Source organism: Leucopleurus acutus (assembly GCF_964270905.1).
Source record: "Leucopleurus acutus genome assembly, chromosome: 13".
Classification (NCBI taxonomy): domain Eukaryota; kingdom Metazoa; phylum Chordata; class Mammalia; order Artiodactyla; family Delphinidae; genus Leucopleurus; species Leucopleurus acutus.
Genome location: NC_139155.1, coordinates 72450096 through 72473662, shown reverse-complemented (window position 1 = coordinate 72473662; position 23567 = coordinate 72450096). Strand labels below are relative to the sequence as shown.

The 23567-nt window shown below is 45.4% G+C and overlaps 1 protein-coding gene across 1 annotated transcript in view; it reads left to right on the top strand.

Annotated features, from left to right (window-relative positions):
* The window catches only part of SVOP (SV2 related protein), a gene marked incomplete at its 3' end in the record, with an annotated part of 82445 nt that overhangs the window by 24571 nt on the left and 34307 nt on the right, over window positions 1-23567 (top strand). The window contains exons 4-6 of the mRNA XM_082852946.1: window positions 200-298; window positions 4696-4767; window positions 11068-11192. Of these exons, the coding sequence (XP_082709072.1) occupies window positions 200-298; window positions 4696-4767; window positions 11068-11192 (296 nt within the window). The remainder of the gene's footprint in view (window positions 1-199; window positions 299-4695; window positions 4768-11067; window positions 11193-23567) is intronic.

Sequence of the window (23567 nt, the reverse complement as noted above, 5' to 3'; positions counted from 1 at the left end):
GGGAGGGTGGAGTCTTAACCACTGGACCTCCAGGGAAGTCCCAACTTTCAGTGTGTTTTGATGTGTGATAGGGCACTCAGCAGAAAGTAGAAGAGGGATTTTTGTACACACTCGCTTGGGGTCGTGGACTTGGGGAAGGGCCAGCCGTCCCCTGCCCGGGCAGCATCCTGGCCTCATGATGTTTGCTTGCTCCCTGCAGATGGCCGACGCCATGGAGATGATGATCCTCAGCATCCTTGCGCCGCAGCTGCACTGCGAGTGGCGGCTGCCCAGCTGGCAGGTGGCGTTGCTGACCTCGGTAGGCAGCCCAGCAGCTCTTTCCTGTTGTGCACATTTCTGGTCCCCCCGGGGGGAGGGGTGGTTTCTGTAGGATGTCCCCCTCTTCCTTCTGCTGCCAAGGACTCAACAGAAAAGACTTAAACCCTGAATGGAAACACCATTACCTCAGATTCCTCCTGCCTTCTCCATCTCATGTATCCTGGCAGCTTTGCAGCCAACTCTAACCTCTCCTGGGGGTTCCAGCTACCTGGGGGCCCCAGATATCCTGTTCAATTGCCAGGAAGCTGGAATGCGCCTGATCGTATCACTTAAACCTTATAAGCCTCACTCTTCCAAAAAGATGCCAGTTCCTCCCACATGAGGGTAACTTGAGGATTGGAAACAACATAGTACATGTTCAATAAATTGTAGGAGCTGCTACTCCCTGGAACTCAGGCTTGGAGGAGCATGAGTCAGACGCTTAATTTTTGTCAGAGATAGTTCAACGGCAATCTTCTAAAAGGGAGGGGAATGGCCAGGCTGGATAAGAGGATAAAAATAATGATACCCACAAAAGCTAATGTTTATTGAGCATTTACAGTGCAAATGGCTTTATATACACTGTATACAATATATGTGCAATATACATTGTGCTTTTTAATCCTCACAGTGCTATGAGGTAGGTACTATTATGAGCTGAGGAAGATGAGTGCAGAGAGGTTAAGTCACTCACAAAAGCTCACACAGCCTAGCTAGTGGCAGAGTCATTGCTGACTAGGAATGCCTCCCAGAATGCTGTTTTTCTATGGACAACTGTTCTAGAATGGCCTGAGTGCCTTTGGCCTTTGGCAACAAGGCAATAAGGAACTTCATAAGCGCATACATCTGGATTTTTGTGGTTTAGTTACCTTGAGATGTGTGACCTTGAATGAGACACTTTCGGCTCTATTTCATCATCTGCAAAATAGGGGTGATAACGCCTGTTTGACTTCGGATGGTCAACAAAATCCCTAGAGTGCCTAGCCCATGGTAGAGGTCGGGTAGATGATACTTCTTTCTTATATTCCTCATTCTCACTAATACCTCCTGAGGAATAATCACAGGTCTGTGTTTTTGTGATGCGAGGCCTTTTTGATCCCTTGTCATTGGTTCCTAACAGCCACCATTTATCAACGAGCACTTATATGCCAGCATCTGTGCTAGGGGTTTTCCATGCTTTACCTCTTTATCCCTCTCAACCTATGAAAGAGGTGCTGTTATTACTCCTCCCATTTCTACAGATAAGGACACTAAGTCTCAGACAGGTGCGATGACTTGCCCAAACTCACACAGCCTATCAGAGGCAGAGGCAGGATTGAAATCAAGGCCAGGCAGACTCAGAGCCCCTGCCCCCAGCTTACTGCCCTGGATCACTTTCCTATGGTATCAGGTTTGGACTCATGGGCTAGTAAAGCAGTGAAGTTCCATGGCCAAGTTTTCTTCAGAAAAGTTAGGGCACTGCAGGAGCTGCTTCAGCTGCATAAAGTACATAAGAAGGATGAGACTGACCATCGTTGCTGTCACAGGCAATACTGTGTGAGATTACCGTAATTACTGTGATATATAACCAGTACTCTGCGGTGCCTAGGTCTCCCCTGGGAGAGTGAGAATGGGGGAAAACGGGTGTTTACAGGGATGCTTGACTCTTTCGGGATGTAAGGATATCATTTAGCACGTGACTAAGGCCACACTTTACCCCAAGACAGTAATCATCAAACACTTTTGCTCTCGCTAATCTAGAAAAGAATTGTGTAAAAACTATGCAGCCCCCAGGAGTCTCACAAGTTTTTAAATTGACGTTAAAACTTTAAAATTATAGTTGCAGCTTATATAATTTCTGGAGTATTGAAATATTAAAAGTTCAAATTAAATTTTCATATCACATTTTTTATTTTTTAAAAATTTATTTATTTATTTATCTATCTATTTATTTTTGGCTGCGTCAGGTCTCCGTTGCTGCGCGTGGGCTTCTTCTAGTTGCGGCGAGCGGGGGCTGCTCATTGTTGTGGTGTGTGGGCTTCTCATTGCGGTGGCTTCTCTTGTTGCGGAGCATGGCTCTAGGCGCGCGGGTTTCAGTAGTTGTGGCTCACGGGCTCTAGAGCGCAGGCTCGGTAGCGCATGAGCTTAGCTGTTTGGCGTCATGTGGGATCTTCCCAGACCAGGGCTCAAACCCATGTCCCCTACACTGGCAGGCAGATTCTTAACCACTGCGCCACCAGGGGAGTCCCATATCACTCTTTTTAATGTGTCCAATGGAATTGAAATATTTATCTGCTACCCACCATCACCTGTGTAAAAATAACATGAATAAGCTCTTCAGAAGAATTTGGAAATTTTGCATTGTTTTCTTTTCTTCTTGAACTGGTATTTTCATTCCATTTCTCCATATAATTTTATCTTAATGTAATGTTTTATTATGCTTGAAAGTACTTCATTTGTCACCCTATCATAGTTTTTGTGACATTTTAAGTTATTGTTTTTAATTTTCTGAGATCATAAGGTTCTGAGTATTAACATTTTTCTCCTGCAGTAAGTTATCATGATAATTTTTAGTAATAAACAACAGATCAAAACAAGATAGAATTAATTTTGATAAATAATTGCTAAACATAAGTCACCTTATCAGGAACACACCTCTTCATGAGGGCTACGGAGTGTTTCCCAATTATGTCATGCATTCTTGAATCATTACTTATTGCTAAAATGCGACAGGGTTCAGCCACTAGGCTACTCCTACTTTTCATATTTATTGAATGGATACGAATATGAAAGGCTTTGTTCACATATAAAAACTTTGGGGGGAGGAAACTGAAGGAGTTTTGTAATAACTCAATAAACTAATGCCACTTGATGTTTTTCAACAACTTCCAAGTATCGTGCTGAAGAGCACACAGCAGTCGTTTATGAAAAATTATTTTTAGTGATCTAATTTGCTGACAGCTTGATTAGGCTCTCCTGCATTTTGGTTAAAAATAATAAAATGGGGCTTCCCTGGTGGCACAGTGGTTGAGAGTCCGCCTGCCGATGCAGGGGACGCGGGTTCGTGCCCCGGTCCGGGAAGATCCCACATGCCGCGGAGCGGCTGGGCCCGTGAGCCATAGCCGCTGAGCCTGCGCGTCCAGAGCCTGTGCTCCACAACGGGAGAGGCCACAGCAGTGACAGGCCAGCGTACCGCAAAAAAAAATAAATAAATAAAATAAAAAATAATAATAATAAAATGGAATTGGAATCAAGATGACTTGCGAAAGGATTTGTAACTGTGTCATTGGTGTCCTTTTGGAGGCATCCTGGAGGGTTTAACCTCAAAGCAATGTGCTGTGAGGTGCATTGGGAGGATGCGGTAGGGAGAAGTGGGGGAGGGGTGGTTGAGAAAGGGAGGAGGGAACTGGTGAGACCCCTAACCTGTTCTCAGGAAAGAATCTCTATGGAAGTTGAGGACCTGGAAATGAATTCCTTTAAAACTATCCAAATCTGCTTCTCCCTTAGAACACCTCTGTGTAGCCGGTTTGGAGCCCTCTGCTCTAGACCATGCCTGGAGGAATGCTTTTGGGTTCAGACCACACTAAGCAGTGCCATTCCCGTCTCTGGGCCTCGGTGGCCTTATATGTAAACTGGGGATAATAACAGTACCCACTCCTTAGGGCTGCTGTGAGAATTAGGTAAGACATATGTAAAAAGCATTCAGTGTGGTGTCTGACACTTGGTGAGTGTTCTGGAAAGGATAGAACAGTGAAGAGAGCTCTAGTCGGCCTGTTTGGGTTTAAGACCTATCTCTACCCTCTCCTCCCTGGGATAAGAGCAGGTTTCTTAAAACTTCTAAACCTCAAGCTACCCATCTATAAAATGGGTATGAGCATTTATAACTCATCTGCTCTGATCAAGGGTTAACAACGGAACAAGGACTTTGCCCAGCACACAGTGAGCACTCCATGGTTGCTGTCTCTTGCTAATGGCTTACAACTCCCATCCTCACCTCCTGTCTCCTGTTTTCATATCCTCCAAACTCTACCTTGCAACCTTTAACATTTTTTTAGCCATAAGACATTTCTTGGGTTTGATGAGAAATTGGTAAAATACTAGCTCTGCAGCCATGCAGCCTGATTCCAGCCCAGGCTGCATCACCACTTGTGTGACCCAGGCCATGTGACCTCCCCTCTCTGAGTCTCTGTTTCCTCATCTGTGAAATGGGGATAATAATAGCACCCGCCCCATAGGATTGTTGTGAGGCTTAAACAGTAACATGAAGCATGTAGACTAGTATTTGCATCTCAACACGTTCTCAGTAAAGCTTGCTTCATTCTTATTACAGGAGTGTGATGTCACACTTTCAATTTGGTGTTCCTTTTCTCCACGATGCTCTGTGTCATTATCTAACAGAAACTGTCTTTGCCCACACAGGTGGTCTTTGTCGGCATGATGTCCAGTTCTACCCTCTGGGGAAACATCTCAGACCAGTATGGCAGGAAAACAGTAAGGCAACTTCTCCTAAGCTCGTGTCCTCTGGGTTATCTTTGTGATGGCATTGACAAAGTACCAAAACTTATGCTGACTGAGCATTTGGTGGGGGTCTAATTAATTCAGGGATACACTGAAGGGCAAAGAGAAGATGTTGCTCTGAGGCTGTGGACTCTTGAAATCACATATCCCTAGTGGGACCCAAGGATGTGCATTTCAGAACGTAGAAGATGCTGGTGGTGCCCACCCCCATCCCCTTGGCGCTCAATCTGTCTGTGCCACAGTTTCCTCATCTGTCAATGGTATAATAATAGTCTTCCCCATAGGGCTGTTACGGGGAGTAAATGACCCTTGTGACAGAAAGCTTTTGACACAGAGGAAATGTTTCTTCAATTTCCATTATCCTTCCTATTTGCCAAGCTCACGGTGCCAATAAATGGCAAGGCCAGTGTTAAAATGCAGGTGCATCTGGCTCTAGAGTTCACATCCATCACCTTGACTTTGGCTGCTGGGAGACATCACTGAACGATTCCCTGGAATTCAGTTGATTAGTTGAACATTCATCCACCCCAGATAGATGAAGCCTGGAGGGGGCTGTCTGCAGAGGGTTCCTCCAGATCTCCTGAGCAGCTTGCTAAATACCACACCCAACATAAAGCTGGCGTGACCGGAGAGAGAGCGAGAAAGCGCCGCCAGATTGAAGAGCCTCCTTCTCCCCAGCATGGAATTCTGGCCCAACCTCGTGGAGGATGGATCCGGCTCTAATAATAAAGCTTCCCCAGAACTCCTCCAGGACCAGCAGGCGAGCCAGACAGCTGGCGAGTCTTGGCAAGCTCGGAGAACCTCCTCTTAGCTCCCTGATCTTCCTTGGCTCAGCAGGGAGGTTTCTGTGAGGGCGTCTGCTGCGTGACTTTGCAGGAGGATCACATATGGGGTTAGGACTCGGTGGAACGCTTTTTTTTTTTTGCGGTACGCGGGCCTCTCACCGTTGTGGCCTCTCCCGTTGCGGAGCACAGGCTCTGGACGCACAGGCTCAGCGGCCATGGCTGACGGGCCCAGCTGCTCCGCGGCATGCGGGATCTTCCCGGACCGGGGCACGAACCCGCGTCCCCTGCATCGGCAGGCGGACTCTCAACCACTGCGCCACTAGGGAAGCCCCGAGAATGCTTTGATTCCTACAGAAGTTTATACAGCCTGGGGGCTTGTGGCAGCCGCAGAAAGGAAGGGCAACTGTGGGTGTGTGGCCTTGCACAGATGGAGATAAATGCATCCGGGTTCATAACGTAGCGCCCCCTGTCGAGCGAGGTAACCTTGAGACAGCTGCTTTACCTCTCTGAGCCTCAGTTTTCCCATCGGCAAGATAGGGTTGACAACAGTAGGAGCTCAAAGGATTGCTGGGAGGATTAAATAAGAAAATGTAGGGCTTCCCTGGTGGCGCAGTGGTTGAGAGTCCGCCTGCCGATGCAGGGGACGCGGGTTCATGCCCCGGTCTGGGAAGATCCCACATGCCACGGAGCGGCTGGGCCCGTGGGCCATGGCCGCTGAGCCTGTGCTTCCGGAGCCTGTGCTCCGCAGCGGGAGAGGCCACAATGGTGAGAGGCCCGCGTACCGAAAAAAAAAAAAGAAAATGTATATAATACACTTAGAACAGTATTTACAGATGCATGGTTAGCCCGTGATTAATGGTAACTACTTTTGGTTGGGACTCGAAAAAGAAAGATTTAGACTGTGATCAGATCATCCTCTAGTTCAAAGGCTACAGGACCACGTTATCTCTAAGGAGGAAAAGGAGGTGGCTGGCAGGCACTGGGCCTCTCTTTTCAATATTTTGAAGATCCTCGGGTTTCCCTGCCTGTGACTATTTTCCTTGTGCTTGAGAAAGATTGGAGAGTACCAGGAGACTTGAGCCAGACAGTCCTGCAGGAGACTGAGCAATGCTCATGGCGATGAGATCAGCATGCTCCTCTGGGGTTGCAGGCCTGGCATCCAAGTGGCAGCAAGATGAAAGCCTTTCCAGGCTCCAGGTGGCAAACAGGTGGGCCATGAGCCAAATGTGGCCCCCAGATGTGTATGATTTATCCCATGCAGTGCTTTATGGGATTTTGAATCAGTTGCCTCCGTTTCAAAAATCACATATTTTTGCATAAAAGTAAAAAGAGGTGTGGGTTTTTGGAAAGCTGCGTTATCCGGCAGCTTGGGATCCACACTCTGTGATGTTAGCTTTCGTCTGGAGCTGAGGCTGGCAAGGCAGGGCAAGTTCTCTTTCATTCACCCAGGCCCACCTGTCCTCGCTGCATTTACACCTGCATCATGTGTGTATGTTCTCTGCCAGGGGTAATGGGGAGCCGTCAAAGGTCCTGGAGGAGGGGAGTGGCTCATTCAAAGTACAGCTTCGGGCATTAGACATCCCGGCTCCAGTTTTGACTCTGCTGATCCTGAACGAATCACTCAGCTCCGTCGGCCCTCAACGTGCTGATTCATAAAGTGGTCATGAAAATAACGTCTTTCCACAGGCCACTGTGAGGATCCAGTGTAATGATGGGGCTGCGATTTAAGAAATGCAAATGGAAGTTCCATGAAGTCAGAGACTCTGGCTGTCATGTGGCCTCCCCTAGCCCAGGACAAAGCCAAGTGCTTAGCAAGCAGTAGGCTGTCAATGTGTGCAGAGTGAATGGATGAATGAATGAATAATGTATATTAGGACCTCAACTGCCAGGCACACAACAGGTGCTCAATACATGTATAGTGAACAAATGAGTGAATGAATGAATGATACATTTCAGTACCTCTAGTGCTGGGCACACAGCAGGTGTTCGATGCCTGTGTATTGAATAATATATATCAGTATCTCTAAGTGTCTGGTATACTGCAGTCACTCAATACATGCTGATTGTTGAATGAATAACTGAATCAGCAAATTAATGAATGTATAATATCTATCCATCTATCTCTAGAGCCTGGTATACAGAGGATGCTTAATAAATATGGAAGGAAGAAAGGAAGGGAGGGAAGGAGGAAGGGAGGGAGGGGTAACAATCTAAAAGGCAGAACAGATGTTAGGTAGAATGACAACTGTAGGTCATGAGAAGCCCAAAGGACATTTCTGCAGAGTCCCCAAGCAGTGCTTAGATGGGGCTTGTTGGCACTGCCGGTGCCTTTGCAATAGCTATAACAGTACTTCCAAACGGTTGCTGAGTCCTCATTTTCTGGGCAGCTGGAAAGCCCTGGCATAGGCGGGCAAATGCAGAGCCAGCTATACCCTGCTATGACCTGACAGGACAGATCAGCCTGCTTGTCTTTGCTGCCTGGTATCGGGGCACCCGGTGACCTCACTGGGATAGCACAGTTGCCGGGCAGCCCCGTGAGAGAGGCTTGGCTGCCATGTGCCAGTCTGGGTGCCCTCCTCTCTCCCCTCTCCTCTTCTCCTGCTGTTTTCCTTCTGTTCTTTTATTTTCTCTGCTGCTAATGATGTCTTGTTACTGATTCAAGACTCGTTGGGTTCCAAGAAAGAAAATCCCTATTAAGTTAGCTTAAGCCAAAAGAAAGGAACCAAGTATATGTGTGGCAGGTACCAATATCATAGCCCTGGGTTTAGGGGAACAGAAAGGTTGCTTTATTATTTATTAATTATTATTGTTATTCATGATTACAATAGATCCAGGTTTTCCTGGGCTTGAATAATTCCTGCTCCACCTGTTCTCTTATATACTTAATATCTCTCTTTATATCAACATTTTTTAAAATCCTCAAATGCATGTTTTTTGAAAAGGAAACTTGATAGAGAGTCTTAAATGGGAAATCAATAGCAACTGCACTAAATAGGAAGTATCTGCAAAAATAAATACAAAGAAAACAATGTTATAAAATTCTAGCTGGGGGACTTCCCTGGTGGCGCAGTGGTTAAGAATCTGCCTGCCAATGCAGGGGACACGGGTTCAAGCTCTGGTCCGGGAAGATCCCACATGGTGTGGAGCAACTAAGCCCCTGAGCCACAACTACTGAGCCTGCGCTCTAGAGCCCGCGAGCCACAACTACTGAGCCCTTGTACCACAACTATTGAAACCCACGCGCCTAGAGCCCGTGCTCCGCAATAAGAAGCCCACACGCCACAACGAAGAGTAGCCCCTGCTCGCGTCAACTAGAGAAAGCCCATGCGCAGCAACGAAGACCCAACACAGCCCAAAATAAATAAATTAATTAATTAATTGAAAAAAAATTCTAGCTGGTATGGTTGCCCCACTGCCCTCTCTGTTAAAGTGAGAGATTAGCAGATGTTTAAAAAGGTGTTAAAGACAGACCAGCTGGGTTAAGAATCCACCTGCCAATGCAGGGAACACGGGTTCAAGCTCTGGTCCGGGAAGATCCCACATGCCATTAGAACAGCTAAGCCCATGAGCCACAACTACTGAAGCCTGTGTGAATAGAGCCCTTGCTCCGCACAAGAGAAGCCACCGCAGTGAGAAGCCCGCGCACCACAGCGAAGAGTAGCCCCTGCTCGCCGCAACTGGAGAAAGCCGGCGGGCAGCAACGAAGACCCAATGTAGCCAAAAGTAAATAAATAAATTTAGAAAAGAAAGGCAGACCAGCACCACATGGATACTTCCTCTTGGGCGTAATCAGACAAGTGAAGGTTCAAATGAAAAGGAGATCGCCTGCTTGCAAGGTGATGCAAAGTTATTTAAAACATTCTCTCTTCCACCTAAAATTGTTTTCCAAAAGACCTGAAATCATCTGGTAGATCTCCAAATTCCCTCTCTAGTCCCTTTTAATTCATTTTCATTTTAAAGCTAAAATTAGTATGTCTTACACTTTCTCCCTGAAGCATGGGGGTATGGGGAGCTGGCAGAAGGGTGAACTCAATCCTACAGATTTAGGAAGAGTGCTGCAGAGGGAGGTCTGCTCAGACCTCATGTGGCGGGTCTAAAATTCATGTTAAATTTGCATTCTACTCCATAATACATTTGATGTTGGTTGTGTTATAAAAACTCTATTTTAAATTACATTCACCCTTAATTTTTTCTCAGTCTCTAAGGGTAATTGACTCTCCAGGAATATGTACCAGGTTTGTCCTGCAGTACTGTGTTCCTAGGTGGTTTTCAACCCCATCAAATACAATGTCTTTTTGTTTTTGGCTGCACCACGCGACTTGCGGGATCTTAGTTCCCTGACCAGGGATCGAATGTGGGGCATGGCAGTGAAAGCACTGGGTCCTAACCACTGGACTGCCAGGGAATTCCCTACAGTGTCCCCTTTATTTAAAAAAATTATAAAATTTTTAATAGTGCCCCTAATAATCCAGAAATAATTTCAAAGATAAAATAACCTAGCTGCTTACACAGTTTTAAAAAAGAAGTCAGGGACTTCCCTGGTGGTCCAGTGGTTGGGACTTCATGCTTGCACTGCCAGAGGCCGGGGTTCAATCCTTGGCCAGAGAACTAAGATCTCACAAGCCTCGTGGTGCGGCCAAAAAAAATTAAATTAAAAAATAAAAATAATTAAAAAATCAGTTATAATGCTCTAACTATGACACAAGGGAGAACATTTTTAAAGGAGGTAATTAATAAATTTACTTTCAGTATGCAAATATTCACACACAACTCTGCCTAGATCCTAAAAGGAAGTAGTTACTATTTGCCCCAATTATAAATAAGTTTGGATTTAATGGAATCTTGTCAATGCTTTTTCTTTATATCTGACGTTTTGAAATAAGATTCAGATCAATCTATTCATAGATACACATAGAAGCCCCATAAATGCAGACAGATGCCGAAGTGTTCCCTCAGTCACTCAACTATCACACGCAGCGTTGCCATTGGCAACACGATTTTCGGAAATGATTAACCATTTTGTAAAATTCTGGATAAAACAAAGTGTATCCTCCTTTGATTTACCTAGAAGTTGCATTCCTGAAAAATCACGTGACCCACCTTCCAAAATCCTGTTTCTATGTAAACTAGAGTGAAGATCTAGGCGCTGATAACCATACACAGTTTTCAACTGCACGATGGTCGGGTGGGAAGTTTGATTCGAGCTGGTGCGGGACACAGGATAAGTCTTTATTAGGTCTCACGCGCTGTGAGACATCTAACATCTCTGGGATGTATCTGTTAAATGCCAATCATTGGGACAACCAAGAATGACCCACAGTTTTCCCCCACACCCCCTCAGGGTGGATGCCACCCATGCAGAGAACCCCAAGCATCCCCTTGGCTGTGTGGCTCACCCTTTACCATGACCCTGTTGGTGACTTTGAACATGTGCAGGGGACATGTGACCTGGAGATGCTGAGAAACCCTGTGTCTTCCTTCTCCGCAGGGGCTGAAGATCAGTGTGCTCTGGACCCTGTACTATGGCATCCTCAGTGCTTTCGCACCCGTGTACAGCTGGATCCTGGTGCTCCGGGGCCTGGTGGGCTTCGGGATCGGAGGGGTCCCCCAGTCGTAAGTAAAGACCCAGCTCTGGCCACCCAGCCAGGCAGCCAGCCAACTATGTTCATGGCCTCAGAGGGGTGCAAAGATGGTACATACGCTAGGGCTTCTGGTATCCAGGGGCTCTGGATGGAGCCAGAGAATGGTGTCATTGTCAGTATTATAATGATTACCAACAGCAAAAGCAACACGGTAGCTGGAAGGTCGTAGATGTGAAATGATAATAAAGATAATAGAGGTAGCATTGATTGGACGTTTCTCTTTGACACAGCACAGCAGCACCAGAAGATGTTGCGGGGGCGTGTTGAATTAGTGCAGTCTCCACTTTACAGCTGAGAAAACTGAGTCTCAGCGGGTGAAATCATTTGCCCAAGTCACACAGGCTGCAGGTGGAACTAAGAACCTGAGTCTGTCCGCCTGTAACATCTGTGCCCTTAACTACACTGCGTGCTGCCTCTTACCCTCTTCTAACCTAACCAGGAGGCAGGGGATGGTGCTAATTATCTGTAAGTTATGTGTTATTTTGTTGTTGCTGTTGTTAAGATGCTGAGAGTAGTCGGACGTGTAGGAAGAGGTCACTGTCTCCTGGGAGACTGGGGAATCCTGAAGCAGAGGTTGGCAGGTGGTGGCAGGTGGACCGAATCTGACCTGATTACTGGGTCTCTAAATAAAGTTTTATTGGAACACAGCCGCACCATACATTTATGTATTATCTACGCCTGTTTTCATGCTACAGCAACAGAGTTGAGTTGTCTCAGTAGAGACTGTATGGCCTGCAAACCTGACATATTTACTATTCAGCCCTTCATAGAAAGAGTGTGTTTAGGAATTCTCTGGCGGCCCAGTGGTTAGGACTCTGCGCTTTCACTGCCGAGGGCCTGGGTTCCATCCCTAGTTGGGGAACTAAGATCCTGAAAGCGGCAGTGTGGCAAAAAAAAAAAAAAAAAAAGTGTGTTGACCCCACTCTCAAGGATGATGATTAATAGCCAATATTTAGTGTTTATTAAGGAGCAGGTGCTGTTCTAAACAGTTTGCCCAGATTGTCTCATTTAATCCCCCAAATTTCCCTATGAGGTAGATTCCATTATTAACCCCATTTTACAGATACAGAAACTGAGGCACAGAGAGGTAAAGTAACTTGCCCCAGGTGACACAGCTACAAGAGGCAGAGGTGGAATCTGAACCCACTCCCTCTAACTGCAGAGCCTGGGCTCTAACCATTGCATTTTACTGCCTTGCTATGAAGGATTAAAAGGATTTGGAAAGACCCAGAGGAGACTGGGGAAGATGTAGGATATCTCATAGGAAGGGAATTTCATGAAAAGAGGAAGCCGTAGCTGAGTCTGAGGAAGGCTAATGGTCCAGTTCAGGTAGCTTGTTAGGCTGAGATACATGAGAATTGAAAACTGAGATGGGACAAATAGACCGGGGCAAGCTTCTTAAAGGTCTTGAATCCCAGACCAAAGGGATTGTCTATAGACAGTGGGAGCCACTGAAAGTTCTTGAGCAGGAGAGGTACTTTAAAAGTATTAATCTGGCAGTGGTGGGTTGGACAGGTTGGAGATAAGGAACCCTACTGCAATAATTGAGGAAAATTTTGCACAAGGACCAGGTGGTTTCTTTCTAGTTTATTCATTCATTCAACCAATATTTCTTGAGCTTCTGCTATGACGTGGGCCAGTGCTACGTCCTGGGCGTACAGCAGTGAGCCAAACAGGCATGGTTCCTGTTACAGGCTGGCGTCCTGGGAAACAGACTGAGATAGAGATTTGTGTGCAAGAGGGGGCCAGGATCAACACCTGTAAGGGAGTGAGAAAAACGGGCACGGGCAGAGGGAGAAGCTGAGTGGCAATGCGATTGTAACAGCTGATGGGGGCCTCAGCCAATCCTGTAGGGGTTCGGAAACTGGGATGGCTTTTTAGGGTTGTTCCAAATTGAGGCATGGGGGCTGGGCCTTTGTACCCACACATCAGCCACCTTGGATGTGGGCTGTCCGCAAGGAGGGAACATGACCTTGGGGAAGTCAGCTATTTTTGGCCAAGGCAATTCCTGCAAGGGCCTCAATTCTGAGCTCTTAGCAGGCAGTACTCCTGGTCATTCCAGAGGGACCGTATGCCTCAGCCCTGAAGGGGGAATCCAGGCGCTGCATCACAGCGTCCACTACAGTCCCTTCCCTGGACCCTTTGGATGTGTTCGCATCGTATGATAAGTTCACCCCGTCTGGGAACAGCTCCTCCAGGATTCTGGCTGGTCTTTTCCCTGAAAAAACTTATAAAAGGATGGCTAGTGAGACAACCTACAGTCCCTGCTCTGGCTGCTGGCCTCATGACTACAACCGATGTGTATTATTCTCTGCCCTCTGCCACCTATTCTAGATTCTCCTCACCTTTGGCTAGTACCTCTGCTGATCTAGATGAGGCCCCTTGTTACCACACCCTTCTCAGGTCATTGCTGCTGCCCGTCCATTTAACACCAAGACTGGGCAGGGGGATTACCAAGCGATGTCCCGTGTATCACCTAGGTACCCAAGTAGGTAACAGTAATCCTACCACCTCCTGATGCTTAGAATCAATTCCTGGGACAGAATGATGACTCTCTTTCATGGCTACTCATTTCTTGACACAAGGAACCCAAAGTCACTAGGTGATAGCTATTGCTTAAAGTTATTGGATTCTTGCTGCGTACCCTGGTGGAAGCATATTCTCTCTGGGAACCAGGACCTCCAGACCCACAGAGCCTAGAAGATGCAGAATGGAGGAAGCACAGATCCCCCCAAGTGGGTCACCGGGAATGATGGCATTGAAGTCTACTTCGACTCTTAGATTTCCAGAACCATGTCTTCTTTCTACACAGCACCATGTAATAATCATTGATTTAAGGGTATATTGTGTCCTAGAAGATAGTGCCCCGTCCTCACAGGGTATCATCTCCAAGCTGACACCTCCACGGCACCTACAAAAGGCTGCTCCGTCACTCAGGCCAGCAGCTCCAGGGTGGCATGTTATGTGAAAGGACCAGTGGATTCCATGGTCATATACCCACTGCTGCATCTCCTTTGTTATACATCGGCTCCCTTGGTCCCATGCACTAGGGGATCCTGTGTCAATGGGTCAAATACTTGGAAAGCCCTCAGATAGTAATGCTGCCTGAGACCCTGTAGGCAGGAAAGGCAAACCAATACCCAGAATATGTGCCATTTCCGGTCAAGATGAATCACTGCTTCTTCCCAAATGGAAGATGTCCAATGTAAAAAGCTCGCCACCAAGTGACATGGGATGGTTCCACCCTGAGGGCTCCATGTTGGTCTCTGTTGCTGGCAGACTGGCTTTTTGGCAGCAGAAACGGCAGGATTGGCTCTGGTGGGTGAAGATTGGGGTGGTGCACCACTGCAGCCCCTGCCCTCCGAGGGTCAACAGCTCAGTGATTGACTTCTTGAGCCTCTGGAGGGTCACGGTTTGGGGAGGCTGGGAGAGGTGATCTCAAAGGAGAACGCTAATACTGAAGCAGGGTGCTTGGATCATGGGCTCCAAAACCAGGCTCCCCTGGCCCTGTCACATAATAGCTGTGCATCCTTAGGCAAGTCATTAAGCCTTTCTACACCTCAGTTTTCTCATCTCTAAAATGGGGATAATAGCAGACCTACCCCATGGGTCACTTAGAATGTTAAATGGCAACACATGTGAAGCAGCTCGTCTGCTGAAGGCTTTGGTAAGAGGCTGAGGCATCAGTGAGATGGACGATGGACTCGGTGTATAATTATGGAAACAACAAATGTAGAGGAAAGGAGATGTGAGAACATGGACTTAACACAGGGACAAATCCAGACTGTCTGCCACTTAGAGGCTCTCAGTTCAACTCCGTCCTTCCCTCCCTTTTTCATTATTGATCTTCCAGGGCTGTGCTCAGTAGGCATTTGACATGGACTCCTGGATCTGGGATGAGCTTAGAAACCACTGGAGCTTAAAGCAGAGGCCATTAAGCCCAGTCCATTAATCTGGGCTGGCAGGGGCTTGTGGCCAATGTGCTCCACTTCTGGCCCGACTCCACGAATTCCTGTAGTTATAGCCACTGTCCCATTCATTCATGAGCCATTCATTGACTAGGGGACCATTTTCCCCTCATGCTGGAAGGAATGAGATCACAGAGGTACACATTAAATTCCTTTCCCAGGGATGCTCGGGGAGATGGCAACAGAACAGCCTCCAAACAGCCCCCTGGATTTTCTTTCCATATGACGAAAGGGAAAGGAACCAGGGATTCAGAATGTCCACAGTGATTCTTTTTCAAGATGGTGCCATGAGAAACGCTCTTTTCTACGTCCTCTTCTTCCGCATTTTCTGGAAGTGACATAAAAGGTATAAGAAATAAATCTTGAAGAGTGCTGGAAAGCAAGAAAAAGGTGCTATCAGCAGAACAGAAATTTTGAGGAACCTCTGGAAGACTGTAAGCAGATGGGATTCCAATGACAGAATAACTGAGGAGAGAAAAAAAAAAATCCCCTAAAACAGTGAAGGGAAGAGATCTTCAGGCAGAGAGTACAGGACACCAGGGAAATAAAATTAAGGACACAGAGCAGCTGGAAGGGCCTTTACCCCCTTACCTGATGTCGTGAGGGTTCTGAGCTTGCCTACCTGCTCCCTTCCCCCACACCCCAAATGTCTTGCCTCCCCATTTAGCTGTTCATTTACTTAATGCTGCTATAGCCCTTCTGTCTGTTTATTGAGCTATTACTGCATTCCAGGCACATGACCATTTTAAACCCACAAAACCTTAAGACGTAGATATGATTACCTCCATTTTACAGGTAAGAAAACTGAGGCTTTAAAGCAGTAACGTGTAAGATCACACGGTTAGTAAAAGGAGGGCAAATAAAAACCACGAACAAAATTACAGAAGAGGGACTTCCCTGGTGGTCCAGTGGTTAAGACCCAGCACTTCCATTGCAGGGGGCACGGGTTTGATCCCTGGTTGGGGAACTAAGATCCCACATGCCGGGTGGCGAGGCCCCCCCAAAAAAAAAATTACAGAAGAAATATTTAGCCACCCAAGAGACTCACTGGTTCCCCAGCACTTTCACGCCAGCTATTTACATAAAAATAATCATGTCTTAATTATGCAAAGCTCTTATCTAATTATAAAAATGGCTCCCCTAAGTTCATTATTTGGAAACATTTAGTCGAAGATATTTTTTGTGTAATTAAATGTAACTAAGAGTTTCCATTCATTCAGAAGGACTTTACCCAGTTGCCACCTCACAAAACCAAGTGAATAAGATTTTGCTATATAATTGTTACAAGCTCAACAATCACAAGTCCTTATAATGTACTCAAATTTTTAGTATAAATACAAATTATATTATTAAAACTTTTTAATTGAAAAATTGTTTCTCTTTCAGTTTTATTGAGATGGAATTGACATTCAGCACTGTATAAGTTTAAGGTGTACAGTGTAATGACATATATCTTGCAAATGATTAACACAGTAAGTTTAGCTAACATCCACCAATTCATATAGAAATTACATTGTTAATAAGGAACCCATCCCTCTGCCCTAATTTTTGCCTTTCTAACTCCTCCTCTCCCTTTATTTCTTCTTTCTTTTCTCTCTTCCCTCAGAGTAGGTGTTCACATTGGTCCTTGGTGGTAACACTAACAGTAGTAGTTATGGTGATAATAATAATGTCAGTGGAGTGCTTGCCAGGTGCAGGGCCCATGCTAAGCTCTCTCTTCACACTACCTCTTCTTGTCCATTGGACAGCCCTACTATCCCCATTTTACAGCTGAGAAAACTAAGGCTCAGAGATCCTGAGGGATTTGCTTAAGGTCAGATGGTTTTTAAGTGGAATGTAGAGTTACCTTTTGCTTTGTAACAAACCACCGCAACACTTATGGCTTAAAATGGTAACAATTTATTTAATTCACGATACTGCAGTTTGGCCATTTGCTTGTTCTGGTCTCTGCAGGGCTTTTACTCTTGTGTCTTTTGTCTGCTGGTGAGTTGGATGGGGACTGGCTAGGCTACTATCGCCACAGCTGACTCACCTCTGCTCCACAAGCCTCTCACCTGCCTTCCCCTTTGGTAACCATAAGTTTTTTTTCTATGTCTCTGAGTCTGTTTTTGTTTCGTATATAAGTTCATTTGCACCTTTTTCTTTGTTGTTTTTTTTTTTTGCGGTATGCGGGCGTCTCACTGTTGTGGCCTCTCCCGTTGCGGAGCACAGGCTCCGGACGCGCAGGCTCAGCAGCCATGGCTCACGGGCCCAGCCGCTCCGCGGCACGTGGGATCCTCCAGGATCGGGGCACGAACCTGTGTCCCCTGTGTCGGCAGGCGGACTCTCAACCACTGCGCCACCAGGGAAGCCCTGCACCTTTTTTAAAATGCCACATATAAGCGATATCATATGGTATTTGTCTTTCTCTGTCTGACTCATTTCACTTAGTATGGTAATCTCTAGGTCCATCCATGCTGCTGTAGATGGCATTGTTTCATTCTTTTTTATGACTGAATAATATTCTATTGTATAAATATATCACATCTTCTTTATCCATTCCTCTGTCAGTGGACATTTAGGTTGCTTCCATGTCTTGGCTATTGTAAATAGTGCTGCAGTGAACACTGGGGTGCATGTATCTTTTTGGATTATGGTTTTCTCTGGGTATATGCCCAGGAGTGTGATTGAAGGATCATAGGGTACCTCTATTTTTAGTTTGTTAAGGAATCTCCATGCTGTTCTCCATAGTGGCTGTACCAATTTACATTCCCACAAGAAGGAAGAGACTTTAATCCAAGCAAAAGAGTTAAATGTAACTTTATCATTACAAACAGTACATTTTTGTTTTAGAAAATGCAAATAGGCACCGAAAAATAATAATCACCTCTAATTGCACATACTGCCTCACAAAAAATATACAAGACACAGGTTGGCACCAGGGCAGATGGTTTATTATTTCCAGTAGAGGGTGCTGTGTATTTCAGCAGAAATGCCACTTACCTTTGAGATGGAAGCCTGCCCTACCTGGCATCCTACGAGTGAGTGTTTTAGCCGCTCTTAAAGATGAATACCCCAGGTAGCCGCCCACCTGTTCTGCCTTGAGACCTGTCTCAGAAGTTGCTTCAGATTGGTGTCTAGAATAAGCTGGTTCACAAATCTGTCCTTGGCGCTGCTGTCTCCCCCAAAGACCAAGCAGAAATGCCAGATGGAGATCACAGGTCATTTCCTTCCCAGGCATGTGATCCAAATGGCAAATCTCTAACTGCCAAGTGCTGTAAATGCAGTTATTTGCAGTGGGGAGTTGTTTGTGCCCGTATCAGCTGTTTCTTGGCATTGCTAATTTCATTGCTTATTCTTCAGCTCTTCAATGTGATTGTAATAATCCCCATACTTTTTGGGTGAAGCGACTCTTTCTCATCATGAACTGCTATAAATAATGGCCAAACATGGGGCACAACAATTACAGGAAAAGATGTTCCTTGTGGCATAGGTTGCAAAAACAAGAAGTTGAAAATGACCTAAGTATTAATTAATAGGTCACGGCTATTAAAAAATAATCTGGTAGCTCTACATAGATTACTATGGAAAGATTTCCAGACTGTCTTATCAGGAGCAGATCCTGACACAGAAATTCAAAAGCAAGGAGTTTCCTCTGGGAGACACTGCAACACATCCTCCAAATTGTCCCGTTCGAGCGACGAGGCAACTGTCATTTGTTAAGAGCTGCTCCTGGGAAGTTTAACTTCCTAGGCACTTCTGGTCTGCCACATGGGTTGGCAAGGCAAGCTTTAATGACCAGAGAAAGCGCTCAGGGAAGAGGTGCGAGTGCTGGCAGTTGGAAGGTGGACTGGCATAGCCAGAGGTGGTGAGAATCGGGGCATTTGTATGGGTGGAGCACTGGCAGTATGCTGCATGTGTGAGCAGAAGGGAAGGAAGGAAGGGAGGGAGGGAGGGAGAGAGGGAGAGAGGGGGAGGGGAGGGGGAGGGAGGGAGGGGGAGGGGAGGGAGGGAGGGGGAGGGAGGGAGGGAGAGAAGGAGGGAGGGGGAGGGGAGGGAGGGAGGGAGGGAGAAAGGGAAGGAGGGAGGGAGGGAGGGGGAGGGGAGGGAGGGAGGGAGGGAGAAAGGGAAGGAGGGAGGGAGGGAGGGAGAGAGGGAGGAGGGAGGGGGAGGGGGAGGGAGGGAGGGAGAGAAGGGGAAGGAGGGAGAGAGGGAGGAGGGAGGGGGAGGGAGGGGAGAGGGAGGGAGGGAGGGAGGAGGGAGAGAGGGGGAGGGGAGGGGAGGGAGGGGGAGGGGAGGGAGAGGGAGGGAGGCAGGGGGAGGGAGAGAAGGAGGGGGGAGGGGAGGGAGGGAGGGAGAGAGGGAAGAAGGGAGGGAGGGAGAGAGGGGGGAAGGAGGGAGGGGGGAGGGAGGGGGAGGGAAGGAGGGGGAAGGAGGGAGAGAGGGGAAGGGAAGGGAAAAAAAGATACTCTGTTGTTTAAATTTATTATTACTGTTATTATTATATAATTAATTCCAGCATATATTCCCCATACTGTACATTTCATACCTGTGACCCATTTATTTTGCAGCTCAAGTTTGTGCCTCTTCACGTCCTTCACCTAATTCTCTGCTCGCCTCCCCTCCCCACGGCCCCAGGAACCACCTGTCTATTCTCTGTACTGTATCTGTGACTCTGTTTCTGTCTTGTTATGTTTGTTCATTTGTTTTGGTGTTTAGATTCCACATGTGAGTGGAATCATACAGCGTTTGTCTTTCTCTGTCTGACTTATTTCTCTTAGCATAACACCCTCTAGGTTCATCCATGTTGTCACAAATGGCAAGATTTCATTCTTTTTTGTGGTTGATATTCTATTGTGTATATATATATATTGATATAAATGCCACATCTTCTTTATCCATTTATCTGTTGATGGACGCTTAGGTTGCTTCTACATCTTGGCTACTGTAAATAATGCTGCAATGAACATAGGGGTGTACATGCCTTTTCGAATTAGTGTTTTCATTTTCTTCAGATGAATACCCAGGAGTGGAATTGCTGGCATATGGTAGTTCTATTTTTAATTTTTTGAGGCACCTCCATACTGTTTTCCGTAGTGGCTGCACCAATTTACATTCCTACCAACAGTGCACGAGGGTTCTCTTTTCCTTCATCCTTGCCAACGCTTATTCCTTGTCTTTTTGATGATGGCCATTCTGACAGGTGTGAGGTGATAGCTCACTGTGGTTTTGATTTGCATTTCCCTGATGATTTGTGATGCTGAACATCTTTTCATGCACCTGTTGCCATCTGTTATGTCTTCTTTGGAAAAATGTCTATTCAGTTTTAAATTTATATATTCATTTACATAGAAAAGGGGCTGGAAGGTTGCAAAGCAAACTGCTATTAGTCATGGCTTTGGGGAAGGGGAATGGAAGCAGGGGTAAGGAGGAAGAGGAAAATTCATCATACACTCTGTCTTCTTGCATATTGCTAACTTATTTACAATGAGAATGTATTCATGTACTAATTCTGTGCCTAAAAAAGAAAAAAAGACTGCATGTTGTAAGTTCATTATAAAAACAAATCCTTGACATCTAAGGACAGGATTAGCTTTGCCCTTAGAATATGCTACACATTTTTTTCATGGTTAGTAATTTGATTTTAATTTGGTGGGGAAAATGTAAACATGCTTCCTATTTTATTATCAGTATTGATGTTTTTAAAATAATATAAGCACACCATTTGGAGAATAGAATAAAATTTCCGAGTCATTCACGGTAATCACTGTAATCTTTTACAACCACTGCAATTGGTCTCCATTCTCAGAGCTGAGTGAATGAAATTCCTCATGGTTTTTGTTGGAGAGGCACTTGTAGGACTATACACTGGAACAACTTTTTAGGAAGCACTTTGATGATATATATCAAAAGCCTTAAAATGTGTACCCTTTGACTCAAATTCTTTTACAGGAATATACCCTAAGGAAACCACATGCAAACAAAGATTTAAGACGAAGGATGCTTATTGAAGTATTGTTTATAATTGTGAAACCACCTAAATAGGGAAGCGAGTGATGGGCTGCATAATATAGACAGACCTAGGTTAAAATTTTGGCTCTTCTACTGACCAACTTACTAGCTACGTGATCCTGGTCAAATAACAACTTATCTGACACAGATATAAAGATGAAAATAAGGATTAAAGATAGACACACACAATGGGAATTATAATTACCTACCCCATTGACTTGCAGCATTTATTGAGTGAGATAATTCATGTAAAATATCTAGAAGAATGTTTGGGCACATAGTAGATCCTCAATAAAAGGTAGCTATTATTAAGGAAAATATGGTTCATGAATATGATAGAATGTATGTGTGTAAGAGGATTTAAAATGGCATGGAAATACTATTTATAAAGTCAATAAAAATGGGTTCAAAATTCTTGAATATGATCTCAGATAGGGGTTCAAACAGAGAGAAAGAGAGAGATGAAGAAAAGAGAGAGAGAAAGAGAGAGACAGAACACCAAAACAGAGAGAGAGGATTTACTAAAACGCACTGCGAAGTAAGACTAAATGACATTGACTTTTTCTCCATGCTTTTCTCTACATAGAGTATAGCTGAACTACTAAAGCCCTAGCTATCCCTCTGAGGCTCCTGAGAATTCTTCCTTCTCTGGACAGAGGCATCTTTTATCATAACCCTAAGAAAGACTTTTACCAGTGATAGAACTATTTCTAGATCTTAATGGTATTGCTGAGGCCAGCATTTAAAAAGATAGATGCTTTGCAGGGAAAGGTGTCATGGGTTGGGTTTCATAGAAGTAGACAGACTGAGGCAGAGATTTTTGTACAGGTAATTTATTCAGGGAATGCTCTCAGGAGGATTCTGTAAAAGAGTGAAAGAGGCAAGAAAGGTGAAGGGAAGAAATTAAGCAAGGATGTGGTTTCAGGTGACATCTAGACTCAGCTTGATCCCATAGGGAGCTGGAGTATTCATTGTCTCATAGGGTCTGTCCCATCTTGAGGCAGGGAATGAGCCTTTTGTACCCAACACTAGTCTTCAGCCTGCCCTGGAGAGAAAGGGCATAACTCCCAGATATCTCTGCGGTGAGGCCACTCCAATTACTCAAAAGCAGTCCTAAGAGAGGGTTGCAGGTATGAGCTGTTAGAAGCAGCATCAGATAGATGGGCCCCATGATCTCGTGAAGGGATCCCAGGAGATCGAGATACACCATCTGCCTCAAAAGGGTTAATGGAAATAAGCCTCCCTCTACCCCTCCTCCCTTATGAGGAGCCAGGAGAGTAAGTAAGACGAGGTCATCTAGTAGCTCGGTTGTCTGGCTTAGGTGGGAGATGAGGGGAAAGAGAAGGGCTTATCTTCCTAGCACAATGGAAGGGAGCATGGGGAGTAGTTTAGAAGTTTCCTTTTCTTCCCAGCATGCCCATTAGCTGAGCAAGTGAAAGGGAGGGGAGGAGGATGTGGAGGTAGATGGAGGAGGCAGCCAATATGGTTGCGACATTGGTTACATTGAGTAAACAAGTGAATTGATGGAGTAGATGGGAAATATTTTGAGGATAATGAGACACGGAATTCTCAATGTTGGAAAAGAAAATTGCATGGAAGAAGAAGAAGAAATTGGAAATTTAAAGGTTAGAAAGAATCCTGAAGTGTTGGACTGGTACTGAAAGTATCAGTATGAACTCATTGTTTTTAAAAATACATATACACAGGTATTGAAATAGATATAGATGTATGGTGTGCATGTGGGAAGAGAGAGAGAGCGAGAAATAGAGACGCCCAGAGAAAGGATGGATGAATAGATGATAGATAGATAGATAGATAGATAGATGGATGATAGATCTCTTAGCTGTGTCCACTGGGAGGGCCTAGAAGCAATGGGAACCCCCATAGCAATGAGCACACTGAACACTCAGATCTTGGTTTCTAAACACCATCTTCTGCCAAAAGGAACCAGGACTTCTTAGAAAAATGTCTGACCCCATGGTTGGGGCAAAGAAAGTACTCGATGAGCCTGGACATCTTTTTGTACAAGAAAGTAAGAAAGAGCTCAAGGAATGATGGAGACGTGTCAAAAAGACATAGGAATCATCTTGAAAGGGCTTCCGCTGACCAGATCTAGGACAGTCTGAGCATCAAAATAATAAAGACAGTAATGGATTACAACCCATTGAATAAAACAGGAATCCTCAAGTCCATACTGATGAAATGAATGGATAGGTGGGTAGGTAGATAGATATATGGATGGATAGATAAATGAGACAGGAGAAAAGAAAGCTCTTCCTTACAGTGGAATGTCAACCAATAAATGTAGAAGGAGTTATGGAAATAATAAATACAGTTTGTCATCATAGTGGTGGTTGATTCAGGCAGAAATAGTCAAAAGATGGAAT